The 15,525-nt window shown below is 36.7% G+C and overlaps 1 protein-coding gene across 2 annotated transcripts in view; it reads right to left on the bottom strand.

The window, feature by feature from the left end:
- Positions 1-15,525, bottom strand: part of CLINT1 (clathrin interactor 1) — a 52,716-nt gene that overhangs the window by 19,176 nt on the left and 18,015 nt on the right. Inside the window, exons 2-6 of one of the 2 annotated variants that reach the window (XM_055813237.1) lie at positions 9,617-9,784; positions 5,778-5,882; positions 5,016-5,112; positions 3,405-3,513; positions 2,344-2,508 (exon numbers count right to left, since the gene is read on the bottom strand). In XM_055813237.1, coding sequence (XP_055669212.1) covers positions 2,344-2,508; positions 3,405-3,513; positions 5,016-5,112; positions 5,778-5,869 — 463 coding nt within the window. In that variant the 5' untranslated portion in view covers positions 5,870-5,882; positions 9,617-9,784. The remainder of the gene's footprint in view (positions 1-2,343; positions 2,509-3,404; positions 3,514-5,015; positions 5,113-5,777; positions 5,883-9,616; positions 9,785-15,525) is intronic. The other variant, XM_055813236.1, reaches the window with a different exon arrangement.

The raw sequence follows: 15,525 nt of genomic DNA, 5'->3' as shown, positions 1-15,525 counted from the left end.
TATATTTAAATAACTCAAATCTTTTACATTAGAAGTCTGACCTGGGAAAATGTATGTTTTGTGCTGCTAGAAAGATTTTTTAAAAAAAATAAATAAATTACTCAACAAGTGAAGGTTTAATTAAAACCCTTTTACCATAAAAATTAAATGCAAGACAAAGGAGAGAGTCCTTTAAATTAAAAAACTTGAATGATGAACAAAGAGCCTATGGAGAAAGACTTCTCCCCAGCATGCAGGGATAGATCACGACTCTGTACAGAGCAAGTCAAAAGATAGGCTCGGTGAAGGAACAGGGGGACAAGTGCTTTAAGTATAAATGCAATGACTCATAAGCATTTCCTAAAAAGAAAATCACTAGAATTCCAAGCAGGTAGCAAAAGCCTAGAAGAATATAATAAAACAAAACAAAACACATCCTGCCATGGAGATAGAGATTTTCAACTCCTCTGCATACGAGGAACAAGAGAGAACAGAGGAACACAGAGAAGTAACATGTTATAAACAGAAGAAAGCAAATTAAGTTTAAGCTTACAGAGAAGAGTAAAAAAACATACATAGCACCAGAGAGGGACAGGTGAAGTTTAAGTTACTACTGCACAGTTACTACTCAGATCTTATACCAAATCCTTCTCTTGAAGAAACAGACTAGCAAACCAGAGCCCTGTGCCATTGTGACTTTGGGACTCATCCCTTACTAAAAGTGGCCAAGGATTTACTCAGGCCAAAGAAAACACTGATAAACATCTCGAGACTGACAGCCGGATCATGGACAACATGCTGGGATACACCAGATGTGAAAGCCAGTGCAAATTCAGAACCCTGCTACACATTATGGCAGGGACTGGGGAGCAAGGAAGAAGTTGCACACTTGGACTGGATAAGCAAAACATAGTATTGGTTGTGTGCCTTTATCTAACCAGGCTGTCATGTCCTCTCTAAAGAAAGACAAGCTGCTGGCATTTCATCCTCTAAAGCAAAGATCTTACAAACACACTATGTTGAAGATGCAAACAGTCTGACAGAACTCATTGCACACATGAAGAACATCAGTTACCTCAGCAAAATGAATGACTTCATTTCCAGAAGCAAGGGTACATCAGACTACCTGTCAACAGCATGCGGATGGTTTGTTTTGTATGTGTGTTTCTTAGTAAAGGACTTTAGTAATGAAAGTCCTATTGCAAGTACCAGACCCAAGCTAGATATAGGACTAGCACCTTGTGCAATGATACCTGAATTATTTTGGAAGATTTTTGGAATTTTGATTTTTGAAAATCTGATGGCAGGTTTTCTGGTGTTTCATGAGGCAGCAGATGACCAGGTCACGCTTCACACACATCATCTTCTAATATACATATATATCTTTTTATATATATATATATATATATTTTTTTTTTAATTCCAGAAAGAAAGTTCTAAGCTTTTTGTTAGCTATGATCTTTTCACTGGCAGCTGCAGTTCCCTAGGCTTTAGGGATGAACACCAGTGCATCAGATTTCCAGCCTGCATACAGGTCAGGTATGCTGTGCAACCAACATCCAGCTGCAAGCTTAGTACGTCTACACAAAGCAAATTTTTTTACCTCTGAAAGCCCTCCTTTGAAAAGCACATGTGACCTATAGTATCAAACAAGATTTTAAAAACTCACAAACTGAGACAGTAACAACTGTATTGGTAAACTCCTGAAATGTAAACTCCGTCACTTAGAAGGTACTTAGCGCATATATTTAAAGTCAGATCTGACAGACATCAGAATCCATACAGATAATCCACAGATATCTTTCAAGAGTCCAAACAGACTCCAGAAACCAAAAAGTTTAAAAGCATATATCATCTACATTGTTTCACCCAAACAGTATTAGTCCCTTAAAAGCCCTAAGCCAAATTAATCAATGGTTCTAAAAGGAGGTTGGCATGGGTAAGTGAAGCAATTTTGTGATGTGGTGGGTACAAAATACTGCCTTTTTTAACTAAGAAACCCTGACTTAAAGGGCATGCATTTACCTACTTCTGCTACAGCAGCATTCATTTCACAAGGAGACTCTGCCTATGGATAAAAGCAAGGCAGCTAAGTTTTGGCTAAGCCAATGCATTAATATCATTTGTATAAGTTTCTAGTTATTATCTAAAAAAATACTAACTTAAAGATTTTTAAAGTAATTCACTTAAAAATTTAAGTGGGGGAAAACGTGCAAGATTCCTTTTATAATAGTTAACACTGACAGTTAAAGAAATATAAAGCATCTAAAGAACATCTTAGAAATTCCTTAAGTTATCTGTGTTATCTAAGCCAAGCTGCAAGTCAGGATTGCCAACCCTTGACCAAGAAAGCCTAGTACTCACTGTATCTGAACCCTCCAACACTGTCCGAAGAAACCCCAACATATTTGTCTTTGTTCTTCTTTGCTTTCTTCCTCTCTTCCCGAAGTCGATCATCATCTTGAGCAAATTCAACCATTTCTTTTACCTTCTGGCGTATGTTTATACCTTGGTCTTTGCCATTTTCATCTGTACAGGTAATGCAGGATAGAGACAATGGATAGAATAGAGGAGAAAAAGGAAAAGAATATATCAGAGGCAGCAATATTGAGCATCAAACTGATAAGAAATTTTGAATTACAAACTCAAAAGTCCAAGAAAGATCTTATATGGCTAGTAAGGTCCACTGCATTTGTTTAAAAGGGACCAAATGTCGTGTTTTAACACAAACTTTCATCCTTAGATAAATGGTTTTCACTGAATGGTGCATTTAGAAACATCTAAATGCTGCTGAAACACTGAAAAGATTAACCAGACTGAGACATAAATTATATTCTCCACTTGAAAGATTTAAACTCTTCAAAATATAACCCCTTTTCCTCAGTCTTTTTAGTATAGTTTTTGCAAGTTTAATTGCAAGAACTCAGTTTTATTGCAAATATGAATTTTTGAAAAATTGCTTTCAGTTGGGATGTACTACAAGCTAAACGTGCTCCTTTCCCAGCCTTTTTCACATTCAAAACACACACTGGCCTTGCTGCCTTTGCACTGTAAATATTATTTGGTGGGAGGAAAAAACCCCAGCTTCAAACAGATGTGTGTGTTTTGGAGCTCTAACCTTTTCTTCCCATATGATTAAAGCTATTCCTTTACGGACACCACAGGGGACCAGTCTCTAGTGCATATTTTAATATAAACCCGAACACTCATGTTGTGTTGGTTCTGTTGTTATTAGCCAGTCTTTTCTGCAAGTTCTTGTCTTCACTAATTAATACTCTAGGGTCCCACGTCTTGGATTCTGCACTCTTCACACAACTGGCAACAGTCACATTCTAATTAGACTGGGGAAGCTTCTAAGCTGGTTCAGGTGACTGACAACTCCAACTACTGTTTTAATTTGCTTATAAGATTTTTCTATTGCTCACCTACAAAGTGGTAATTTTCCAGGGATCGCAAATCATAAATGTGTTCTCTGGCACTTGTAACAACACGCTCTGATCCATTCCTTATGAGGTAAGCTAGGAGCAGCAAAGACTATAAAAATACAAAGCACCTTATGATTGCATGAACAAAAGCTCTATCTTTAAAAAAAAAGCAATAGCAAACCAACCCTACCCCCCTCCCCAAATTAGTAAGTAATAAAGACCTACACCTTTTAAATAAATGCTTATTATATGGGTTCACGCTGAAAAAAAAAAAAACGTTTTCCCCACATGCATGTTTTGCTCTTTCGAATATCAAAACTGTATTTGTCAAACTCTGATTTGTTACTACTAAATCACAAGTAGCTACCTTCATCAGCTACAGCTTATTTTAAAACACATAGTTACTCAAGAAAAAAGAACCCAGCTAAACGAAGCATTTTCTTTTGCCTCTTTTGTTCACAATTTTCCAAAAGGTTTTCACTGAAAAGTAACTCCTACAGAAATTTAAGAAGTCTTCTGCAGGATGCAATGAATACAAAACTGCATTTCAGGACAAGTTTAAGCAAGCAACAAAACAAATGAACTTTAAGTAGTACTTTAATTGCAATTTTTTTATGTTGAGGATTTCTATCTAGAAAAAAAATAAGTGTGCTTTTTCCAAAGTAGTGCCTCTATCAGCTAAAACTATCATTATATTTCAACCTATCCAAACCTGATAAGCAATTCCAGGCAGTCTTTATAACATTAAGTAGCAATGTGTGATAGCATTAAATATTAATTTATATTGTACTTCAGGGAAAACAATTACTATGAATACAAAACATCAAGCACCTGTGAAAAGCACAAACTATGCCTTAGAATTAATTTTGTCTTGTTACAGCCCTGGCATCAAGAAAAACAAAATATAAACTAGTCTAATACTAAACTAAACTAAAAAATGAGGTTATATTTGCATAATTCAGTGAACACTGAACACCACTTTAAGTGCAGCATGATATAATCTTAAGCAAAAAGTTTCTGTACCATGCTAATTAGCCAAAGACAAGAAAAATGCAAATGATTCAGTTCTTTTTACAAAATGCCAGTAGGACATAAAAGCCTGATATGATAAGATCTGCAAGAAAATTTGGTCCACTCAAAGCTGAACTATAATTTTTAGAGAATTGTGAATTAGCAAAAAATTAAGATGAGTTTCTGTTTTATTTCAGGTATTCCTGAATACCTTCAAAGCCATTTTCCTGATAGCACAGTAACTTATCTACTTCTCATGCAGCACCACACAACTTCTTTAGGTAGATTCAAAATGTGAACGCTACTCCAATACTTGCATATCAGAAGAATGTAATTGCTTTATTATGTTCGTTAAGTAGCATCTTAGACAAACTTCTAAACCCAGAAATTTTGGTGGGGTTTTTTTCTGTATACAGCACTAAAAGACATCTTTGACTTCAGTAACAGAATTATAAAGCATATAGTTAGGAAAGAAATTTCAGGTTGCTAGTGGAGTAAGTACGGCAGCATCTAAACAAGACACTACACTAGCAACAAGCATTAAGTCCTTCACAGACCAATACAAAGTCTTGAATACTTCCAGCTCATATACATACACACCTTATAAACTCTCCTCCAGTTCTTTTTATTGTCTTTCAGCATTCGAGTCCAAAGCATGTTCATAAGTTCTGGAAACTGTTCATACATAAATGTAGCCCTAAAGAATTAAACAAAAAGAGTAAAGATACTTCACTCTCCGTGGTTTGCCACAATAGCTTCTTAAGACTCAGGGCTGACAGTAGATGGCAGGCTTGATCTAAGCCCACTCACGTTGGATGACATTACAAGGGGAAATCTATCCCTGCTTCTTACTCATATAGAAGTAATTTACATACCAGTACTACAAAAGAAAAAAGTAATTCTAAAAATCTGAGGCAGTAAAAGAACCTTCATTACAATTTATAACAAAAATAACGTTTAACGTGAATACCCTAATAACCATTGCAACTAGTTAAACATGCAACTTCCAAACACATTTTAACAGAAAAGAGTTCAAGAAGGAATGACATGTTTTGCTCTATTTGGAAAGTCACAAGAAAGCAGCTTGAAAAAAGACACTCCAAAAGAGTCAGATATATTGAAAGGATTATAAGGCTAACAAAAAAAAAATAATCAAGAATTATAAAAAATATTTTTGACTTCATTTTTTGTTTGACAGGTCCAATACATTATAAGATTATGCATTTAAAAAATAAGACAAATTACAGCAACTTTTCAGCATTATCAGTCAGCATATTGCAGAGTTCATTTAGCAGCAAATTTCACATTCTGGTATAAAATGCACCTTTCTTTTCTTCATCACTGAGCCAAATTATCACTTACTTGGCAATCTCTCCCATGAGTTGCCCCGAAGGTCCCCACGGATCATCATTGGTTGCTTCTCGAACCTTAGACTCTATTTCTGAATAATTCATAACCACATTGGTGCTGCAAAGGAAAAAAATTCACACACATGAAGATTAGCATCAAAACTGAGAAACACATGAAAACTTAATAATGACACTAGTGTGTTTCTCACTTAATGAGATACCTCTATAGGGTGGGAAAGAAAACATCTTTAGTGCAGAAGTTACCCTGAGGACACTAGACAACACATTTAAGTTACCTTTAAGAAGGTTTTACTATTCTATTAGTCTTCAAGAATACAGATGAGAAACTAGCGATTACATTACAGCTGGATTCAGTCTAGTAAAAATGGCTTTTGGTCAAAATAAAATCCAAACCAAACCACTAGAGTCAAAGCTGACAGCTTCCCAAACTAGATACTGTTTGCTTACAGGTTTGTACAGTGTACAGTTATTTGCAAGACACTTTGTAACTCAATCATAAGCAGATTTTTGGGGTTTTTAATAGTAAGTGCTACAAGAGAAACTCAAGAATATCAGTACCAAAAGGTGTTAGTAAAAAATACTTTAAAAAATCCATACAGAAGACTGAAGTAAGGGAGATGAGAGTCACTAGAAAGTCTGTTTCCTAGCTTGAATTTATTTAATTAAGGGAAAACAGCAAAAGAAAAGCTGCAGAGCACTCTGTTTTATGATTAAAGCAATGCAAATATAAGGAGCTCAGGCTGTCTCTACAAGAGTTCACAGAAAAATGTAACTTGGAAAAAGGAAGCAATTTTTCCATATCAGTTATATTAAAATAACAAATATGAGATTTGGTAATTTTTTTTTTTTTTTAATGAATCTCTCAAACTGGTAACCTTCAACTGTAAGCTCATCAACCTCCTTTGCATCCCTAAAAGCACCAGATAAATTTCATAACACTATTCTCTTCATATTTTAAGGTGAGCAAGCAGGTCCTAAACATTCATCCAAAACGTTTGCAAACCAGCTCTCTAGTCACGGAGCAATATAGCACACAATAGTAATGAAAACATCAGCCAAAGGAAAACCAGCAGCCTCTGCCTTCCCTACATACTTTGCAGTGTATCTGTAATAGTATGTTTACAACTATCGTATCAGAAGCTTGAAAGTTTACTTAACTGTTAAAAATACATTATACAACTGGTTTCAGAAGCTAAAAAAAAAAACCCCGTAAGATGACTGCGTTCAATACAAGCTATCCCATAAAGTCAAATTGCTTAAACTGTAGGAAAGTTCTAATGGTCTTATAATACAATATGGAAAAGGCATTTGCTGCTTAAAAACCTCCTCTGAACCTGAAAGGACTAGAGGGGGTAGAAATCAAGATGCTTAATAGTCATCCCTCTGTCCACGTAGGAGTTGGCACAAAGCTGCATTCAAGCAATACCCGTTCAATTTTGTTTGGCATAAGGATAGCAAAGATCTTGGAACTGGGAGTTATAAACAGCAGAAACAAGAATGAGATCCCCTCAAGTCTGAAAGGGGACACAGAAGGTAATTGTTATAACAGAATAAAATTCCTGGACTTAATCTTGGATTCTCAGCATGAAAATTCCCGCTGTCAGATTCTGATGTATGATTTTATTCAACTTTGTGTCTAAAGAGAGCATAAGCTACATGTCTGAATAAATAATCAGTAAGCTAACAGAACCTATCTAAGTAAAAAAAAAAAGCATGTAGGATCACAGCAGTAGCTCTGAACAACAGCAATTAAGGTTTTACAAATTCATTTATACCAAATACACCTCAAGCTTCTGTTTCTGACATTTTCTTTACCATACATACACACATAAGTTAATATCTTTATTTCCCATATGCACAGAACGTAAAAAACACCCACAAGCCCAAAGCTACAGGCTCCAGTGCTTTGCAGCTTTCAGCACACTAGTTCCCTTGTCCGAAGCAAGGAAAGGCAGGGATTGAATGGAAAGGTTCTGTTTGTTTTTATAACCCCTCCTTAAGCGCTTGTTTGAGAGACTTGATGGAGGGGGGGTGGGGGTGGAGAGAGCATAAAATGAAGCTTTTCCCTCATTTCTTAGCGCAAATAATTTAAGAATGGAAAAATGTGTGAAAAGATGCAAGCTTACCGTTAAAAAAAAAAAAGCCAGCATTAGGTAAGGAAGAGCTCAGAGCGCATGGCTAAAGCGGCATTAGGGTTGAAAGGGGGAAATGGAAGGAATACAAGGGCAATCAAGGAATGCCAAAAGAAAGAAGGTGCGGTTAAACCCCTGTAAGTACAGAAACATGCTCTATTTCTAAAACCCTCCTGTAGTAAAGTTATTGTTCTTAGCAACTAGAAGAAATCTCTTTTGTAAATGCCAAGATGAGATCTAATGGCAAAAAGTGTTCCAAAGCAAAGTATCTTTAAGCCGCATTTAATTCAGCAACAAATGTAAACTTCAAGGAAAAAAAAAACCCAACTGTTGTATAGTTTGGCATCATTCCAGGTCACTTAAAAATAACCATTTCTAAAAAGGTGGAAATACAGTTTTATTCTTCCTTTCCCATGTTTTCTATGGCCCTCATTCCATGCCCTACCCATGATTCCTGTGACCTTTGCAACAAAAAAATAATTTACGTCCAGATGTGAAGGGAAAAAGTGACTAGCTTGATTGCCAAGACTTCCTGTGATTGATATAAATTTAATATCCGAGGACCGTTTCAGACACCAGGGGGGGCTCTCTGATTAGCTTATACTGGGCAGCTTCCAGGGAATCGTGCCGGACTGCATGGACACGCTGCTTTGCAAACAAATGGACATACAACAGTCAAGACTGACAGCAAGCATCTTCCCAGTCAGTGCGTACAACACCCTATCAGCTGCAAGGCTACACGTGGATTTACCCCAAACCATTAACTGAAACCTTGAACAACTGGAATCCTGTGACAAGCACATTTACAGAAACTTCTGATACGGAAAAAGGCATTAAACACAAGTGTTATTTGGAAAGTTACATCCAAAATAACAGCAGAGCAAATAAATGGATTGACATCAACATTACAAACTTTTGCATTCTCTTCGGTTTGTGTCTTGCATTTCTTTTAAGTCTATTAAATCAGATGAGTGTCAACAGATGATTTTTACTCTTTATTGTAGCCCTTAAAAATTATTTCAGTATTGTTTCTTTTAAAACAAAACTTCAGAAAAGCCAAAAGAGGGCACTGTCACTCCTCTGTGAAACAGCAAGAATGGTGGCAGTGAGGAAAACGTTAGCTTTTAATTTCTTGCAAGAGAATCCTCAACTTTAAATGTTCGCACCTACAATTTATAGCAACACTGAACAGGTAGCTCAAGTCCGAAACTAAATTCCTCCCGGTGCATCATATTGCTAGTGAAAAGTCAGTAATAGTTGCAAATATCCAGTCATGTCTGACTGCAGACAATAAGACACAATTCCTCTTAAAAAAATAGTTTCACATACTTTTTATAAACTTAATAGGTGTACCACAGATTAAGTACCCCAAAAACAGTACTTTGTCCACAATTTTGTCTGCATTCTTCAAAGAAAAACCTTTCAAAGAATTTGACCAATTGTAAATAGCTTCAAATTTTGTTCTAAGTTACATTTTGACATTTGTAAATTTGAGAAAATTGTCATCTGGATCCAGGTGCCATATCCCATAGTGTGCTAAAAAACCCCACAAAATAAGCAAGAGGGAGAGGAGAGGGAGGTGAGGGGTAAGAGGAGGTATTGCACATATCTCAAATTGTACATTTGAGGCAAAACTAACGTTTAGTTGGTGTTAGGAAGAATAAGCAGACAAGCAAGACAGGACAAGTTCTGTACCTACCCATATAAAACTAAGGGGATCAGAGAGGCTACCAAGGTCCAGCCAAAAAGTTTATCGAGAATCTGCCACTCCAACCTTTACCATTGCAACAGTGTGAAAACCACTTCAGCTTTCAGGCATAAGAGGATTAAAATCCTCAGGTCTGAGACTGTCTTCTGAGCACTATTCCTTAAAAGACAAAAATGAAAGATAGCTTGTGGATGGCTTGCATGAAAACAAAACCTTACAGACTTGTAAGGAACTTGAAGGAACACTTCACAGGATGCCATACAAAAAAGGCATGCTTTAAGAGGGGTCCTGTCTTCTTCCCCCTCCCTTATCAGCAGATACTAAATGTAACCCACAACATGGACAATAAATACACATGAACACTAGTGAGTGATAAATATCTGCAGAAAACCTCTATTTGTGTTTAATTTCAACATACTCTGGTACAAGGCTACAATAGGTTTGTTTTGGCTACTCTGCTAGGGCTTCTGAACTTACATAGCAATACATGAATCACACTAGTAATGCTCAGAAGGGCGGTATTAGTGAAGATGCGGTTTACTCTGCTCAGTAACGTATTGATGCTTTTTCAGTGTTTTCTTCCATAGAATAGCCACAAAATAAATACTTGAGAAAGCTTTCCTCTTCCAGAGTAAGAAAAAAACTTCAGAAAAATCACTTTTATGCAGGAAAGTAAAATCACTGGGTTTCCACCCAACATTCTATTAAAAAATTAAATAATCACAACATCACAAATCAAAATGTTTCAGCATGAAGATTTTTTCATTGTTCAGGACCACAAGGTGCTCTCTACAGATTCATATGCTGTAACTGAAGTCAGCTCAATTATCTGTTAGGGGATTATCATCTCCTATAAAGTATTACACAACTATAACTATACTGCTTCTAGTAATAGCTTCTGACTGGTAACATTACAACCAGCTTTGTTGTGCCTGAACTAATTATCCCACATCAATCACTGCTGGTTCTACACTGGGCTAAAACCACACGTAAATCTCTCTATATCATATCCCTTGAACCAGGAACAATTTGGAAACATGGAAGTGGAAACACAAGGCTCTGAACATAGTCAGCAACAGAAATGGAAGGAGCCTATTTTGCTAAACTAATCTCTACTCTGAAATTAACCACCTAACTCTTAAAGTTAACCCTCAAACATTTCACAACAATGATTTACATACACTACCAGAAAACCTGCTAAAGAAAAAGGTGCAAGATTTTTTGTCTTTGTTCATTTGATTCAACATTTCTGTTAGAACCTTGGGTGCAGCATATGGCACCAGTAAGAGTAAATATTTCAACACCCACCATCTTCCCAAAAGAACACCACAGATATTTCTACTTCACACTCCCTGGCATCTCCTGTATCTTCCAGACTTTTTCCATGGTCAATGCTGTTCTGTTCCCTCATCACCCTAACAGTACATTCAAGTGCATGAAATCACAATTCACAAAGGACGCTTACAGTTCACTGCTAGATTTTGGGAGCAATGTTCTTTTCAAGGAAGTATTCCCAAGATAAACATTCATCAGAGAAGTCGAGTATGATCTCACAAAGTTTCAGATCTTCAAACAACATGTAAACTTTGCATTTCGTATTAATGCCCAAATAGCAGCAGTCTTAAACATGCAGAAACCTTTAAATAGCATATGCATAGGAAACCTACAATAGAGAAAATAAGTGCCATGAGAAAAGAAGGTATTTATACATTAAAGATAATGCAAGAATAATAAATATCTATCCATCCATCCATCCCAAGTGGAACTTACTTTAAAACATATTAAGGAATCAGAAAGCCTAACAGATCTTAGTCGATGTTTCTGCACAAACTTAAAAGCCTTGAATATGCCCTGGGGCAAGAGTCAGACCACTCCATTAAAAGCACCATTAGGATTAGAGCTGCTATTGATGTGGGTGGTGTCACTGAGGAGCCAGTACAATTCTGGACATGAGATCCACAGAAGATTTGTGAAATGCCATGTCTAATCTTGTGAAAACTAAAATAACCAGAAGTCACAGAGAGGGTACATTACAACAGTTTCTTTATAGTGATGATAAGGGTATTGGATTGGACAGGGTAAGCCTAATTAGAAACATTTCTCAAACCTCTGGGAAGCTGCCCACTGTGCTGAGGGACTGAGCAGCAGGAACAAGAAACCTGGTTACACAGTTAAATTTTTTTTTCAATGTATATTTCAAACCAATTACAATATCATGTATACATGGGACTCCTATGTGCATAATATTATGCCTTTAACTATTACTCCAAGGACATCACTGGATTATGCACCTTCTGTTTTCCTTTTTTTAATTTTACAACTGGGAACACTAAAATACTAAAAGCTGAGATGAGAAACTTTCTACATTTTACCACCATTAACAGTTTCCAATGAGACACCATTCTGCAAATATCTGTTTAAAGACTAAGTGCAGAAGAAAAAAATAAAAAGGCAAGTGTTACACACATATATGTCTATCACACATAAAAGTTTGAACATTAATGCTATTCAAACAAATAGTAACACTAAAGAAATTATATTATTTTTAAAGAAAAAACCTAGTCTGTTAGAGGGGGAAGGGTCTGGATGAACAGAGGACAACAGAAGCTGTTACTATACAGCACTATGTAGCGTGGTACCTACCAAAGTCTTGCAAGAAACAAGTATTTTAACCCTTTGTTATTTAAGGTGCCAAAACAGCCACGACATAATTTTAGCTTTTAAATAACTATGGGTTTAACATTCCTTTCAATAGGCTGTCTCATATACTAATACTTTTATGTCATTCTTTCTGCAATTTTTTTACCAGCTTTTTTATTTTTATAAAGTAATCTCCACATTTCCTATGACTTTCAAAGTGAATAAAACAAAGGAAGCTTTAAATTTGGTCCATGACAGATGTTACTGACTCAGAATAAAATCTTGTCACCCCACTTGGTGACATAGCAAAGGAGATTGTTACTGTAACAGTCTCTGATGTCTGCATGGACAAAACCCAGTAAGAATACACTTGCACAGCCCTATGATGTGCTGCTTTGATTTCAGGAAGAATAGATTGCATTGTCCAACCAGGAGGGACCATAAATGGCATATGAAAAATAGTTAAGAAATCATTAAATTACAGCATAAGGGAAGTTTGCCTTAACTCTAACTAAACAAGGAAGAACATGCACAGCTGGTTTGTTTATTCATCTTTCGGATCTCCATCTAAACATCACTATGATTTTTATGGAAAGGCACACAGATTAACAACAAGAGTGCTTTCTCGTATGGATGGTTTGTTACCAGTGTGGCGGTAGCTTCAACATAAACCTCTGAACAAAGGCAGCAGTAACTCACATCTGGAGGCTGAACTAAAGCTCTGGCTTACAGTTAAAGTGCTGGCTTTGTCTTCCAGCAGCTTGTTTTCTCTGAACAGTTAGGCTGTCTGCTCCCTTTCAGCTGAGAAGCCAGCAGTCTTCCACTGTAAGACCCACTACCTATTGATCATCTGATCCGTGTTGCACGTTTTAGGAATATAATCCAAACACAACAGCAATTTCCCAAAAACCAGTAGAGGGGCTGACAACTTAAGGCAGAACGAATATGTATAATGTAGCTTTGCTTTTAGACATTTGAGACTGCAACCATATTTTTTTTAAAAAAAAAAAAAGAACACACACACACACACTATAAAATAATATGAGCAAAGTGAACATTCAACATCTGGAGTAGAGATATAAGGCAGACCCCAGTAACCTTTTCACAATACTAAGACCCTCAAGCATAGACACCCATGCATTTAAGATGAAGCCTTTGGAGGGAGGGAACACACCACCTTATCCCCACCATTCAACTTCTATGAGTCACACATCTGCACTATTTTTAGTATCTAGATTAATAGGTTCCTGTAAAGCAGGAGTGGAAATAGATGGAAAGCTTTCTGAGAATGCTAAAAAGTTATTTTAATATTAAATGATCCATTTTTAAACTGTGTGCAGAAATTAGTTTCAACTAATGAGAGTACACAGTAAATAAAAAAGCTATGCAACTTGTCTGAGCACAGGCTACACCTCCCCCACTCCCAGGTGTGGGAACCTTGGCATCTATGAAATTGTTAATTAGTTTCCAGAAACATTTTTGCCAATTAAAAAAATCATTTAATACTTATCCATCTGGGCATGAAATACGTTCAACCGAGTATTTGAATTGGTGAGCTAAAAAAGAAATTATCCCGATGTGCACAGCAACACCTCCCAAACCGTACCAGCACAGGGGCCAGCACCCCAGGCAAGAAGCAGGGCCAGCACCCCAAGCAGAGTTAATACACGACGCCCCTTTGTATATTTCTGTTAGTATTGTTTCCTTTGGGCTCTGAGGGATTAAAGCTGATCACTGGTGCAAACCTGCATTTCAAGAAACTGAAAGGATTTAAGACAAAGTTAAACCAAAAGACGCATTTCAGCACCAGATTTTACCGCCCTGCGTCACTACCTTAGAAAGCTCAATATGCAGACTGGTTCATAGACAAAACAGAAAGATAAGATATTACTCATCCATTATCCCAAATAATATAACAGACATTCAGTGTACCTAAAAAAGTATTCCGAGAGAAAGATGTTAATTGCCTTCAAAATAAAGACGGTGCTGCTCTTCCCCTCAGTGAACCCGTACAATCTCAGCCAGCGTCTCTCTCCTTGCTTGGTGAAGACAAACTAAAAAACATGTAACAGACTTAATGCATTTTCATTTTGCTCCTGTCAGTAATGTCACTTTTGTTATAAAACACGCAGCTTAGATTTAGAGACTTACAGATGAAACATATGGATACCAAATATGAAGCCAGCAGTCCACAATCAACTCAGAAACAGATGGGTACCCATCTGCCAAAATGCCTCGTGAAATACCTCAGGTTACACAGAGGTAACAGCACAACATTAGCTTATGCTTGACCATTTGAAGTTACTTATTTTTAGGCCACTCCTCAGAAGCATTACAAATATGACATCGGTCAGTTTAGTATATGAATACTGGGTATTATTACAGACCTTCTACACAACTTGCAATTATGCTCTTTCTGACCAACAATACCATCTTCATTATGGTACAGTAGGATCTGAAATACATTTTCAGCTTTTCAAGTTAACAGTTTCATAATTTACGTGGCAGATGTGCAAGGCAAACTGCACAGAAAGAGATAAGCCAAGAAAAACATCCTGATGGCCACAAATGAATTACGACTTGTGGGAGGAAGGAACTATAAAGCTATTTCCTGTGCCTTACAACTTCTAATCACAAAAGACTACCAAATAAACAAGATAACCCAAAATCCACCACACACACACTTTCAAAAAGAACAGTGACTTCAAGAACTAAATTGAAGTCTGTTGGAGAACTCAGAAGATCTCCCACTCACAGAAACCACCACTGCACATTGCTGAAGTCTTCCCTTTCAAAGTTTCCCTCTCTCTCAAAGTTACCCAATTGCACTTTGCTATATTCTTAATGTTTTTGTAACTGCTGTGCTACAGCTGAAGTAGTTTTTACAGATGTTGGGAACACGAAGCAAGTAATATTATGGTAGTTTCAAAGCCTATTCGTGCAATGAATGAACACTGCCCCCCCAAGCTGATTTAAGACTGATTTCATCTCTTTTACTACAGATTCCCTGCAGTATGTATCAATCTTTCGTATTCTTATATATAACAATCCCTTGTGGTTTATACTAACATGGATGCTTTAAATATCTGAATTTGTCAACAACTGTAGAGTGGCAATATGTGGTGGTAAATAACTTCTCCAACTCACTGAGGATTTTGCCATCAATTGTGGGTTTGTGCCACCTCTGTATAAAGTACTTCATCTAAAGCCCAGGCCTATTTTTTATTTCCCCATTCTTTATGAGATTATCTTTTTGTTCC

This window comes from Falco peregrinus, chromosome 8 (genome assembly GCF_023634155.1).
Source record: "Falco peregrinus isolate bFalPer1 chromosome 8, bFalPer1.pri, whole genome shotgun sequence".
Lineage (NCBI taxonomy): Eukaryota > Metazoa > Chordata > Aves > Falconiformes > Falconidae > Falco > Falco peregrinus.
Note: the sequence above shows the minus strand (reverse complement) of the source record. Positions and strands in the feature narration are given on the sequence as shown.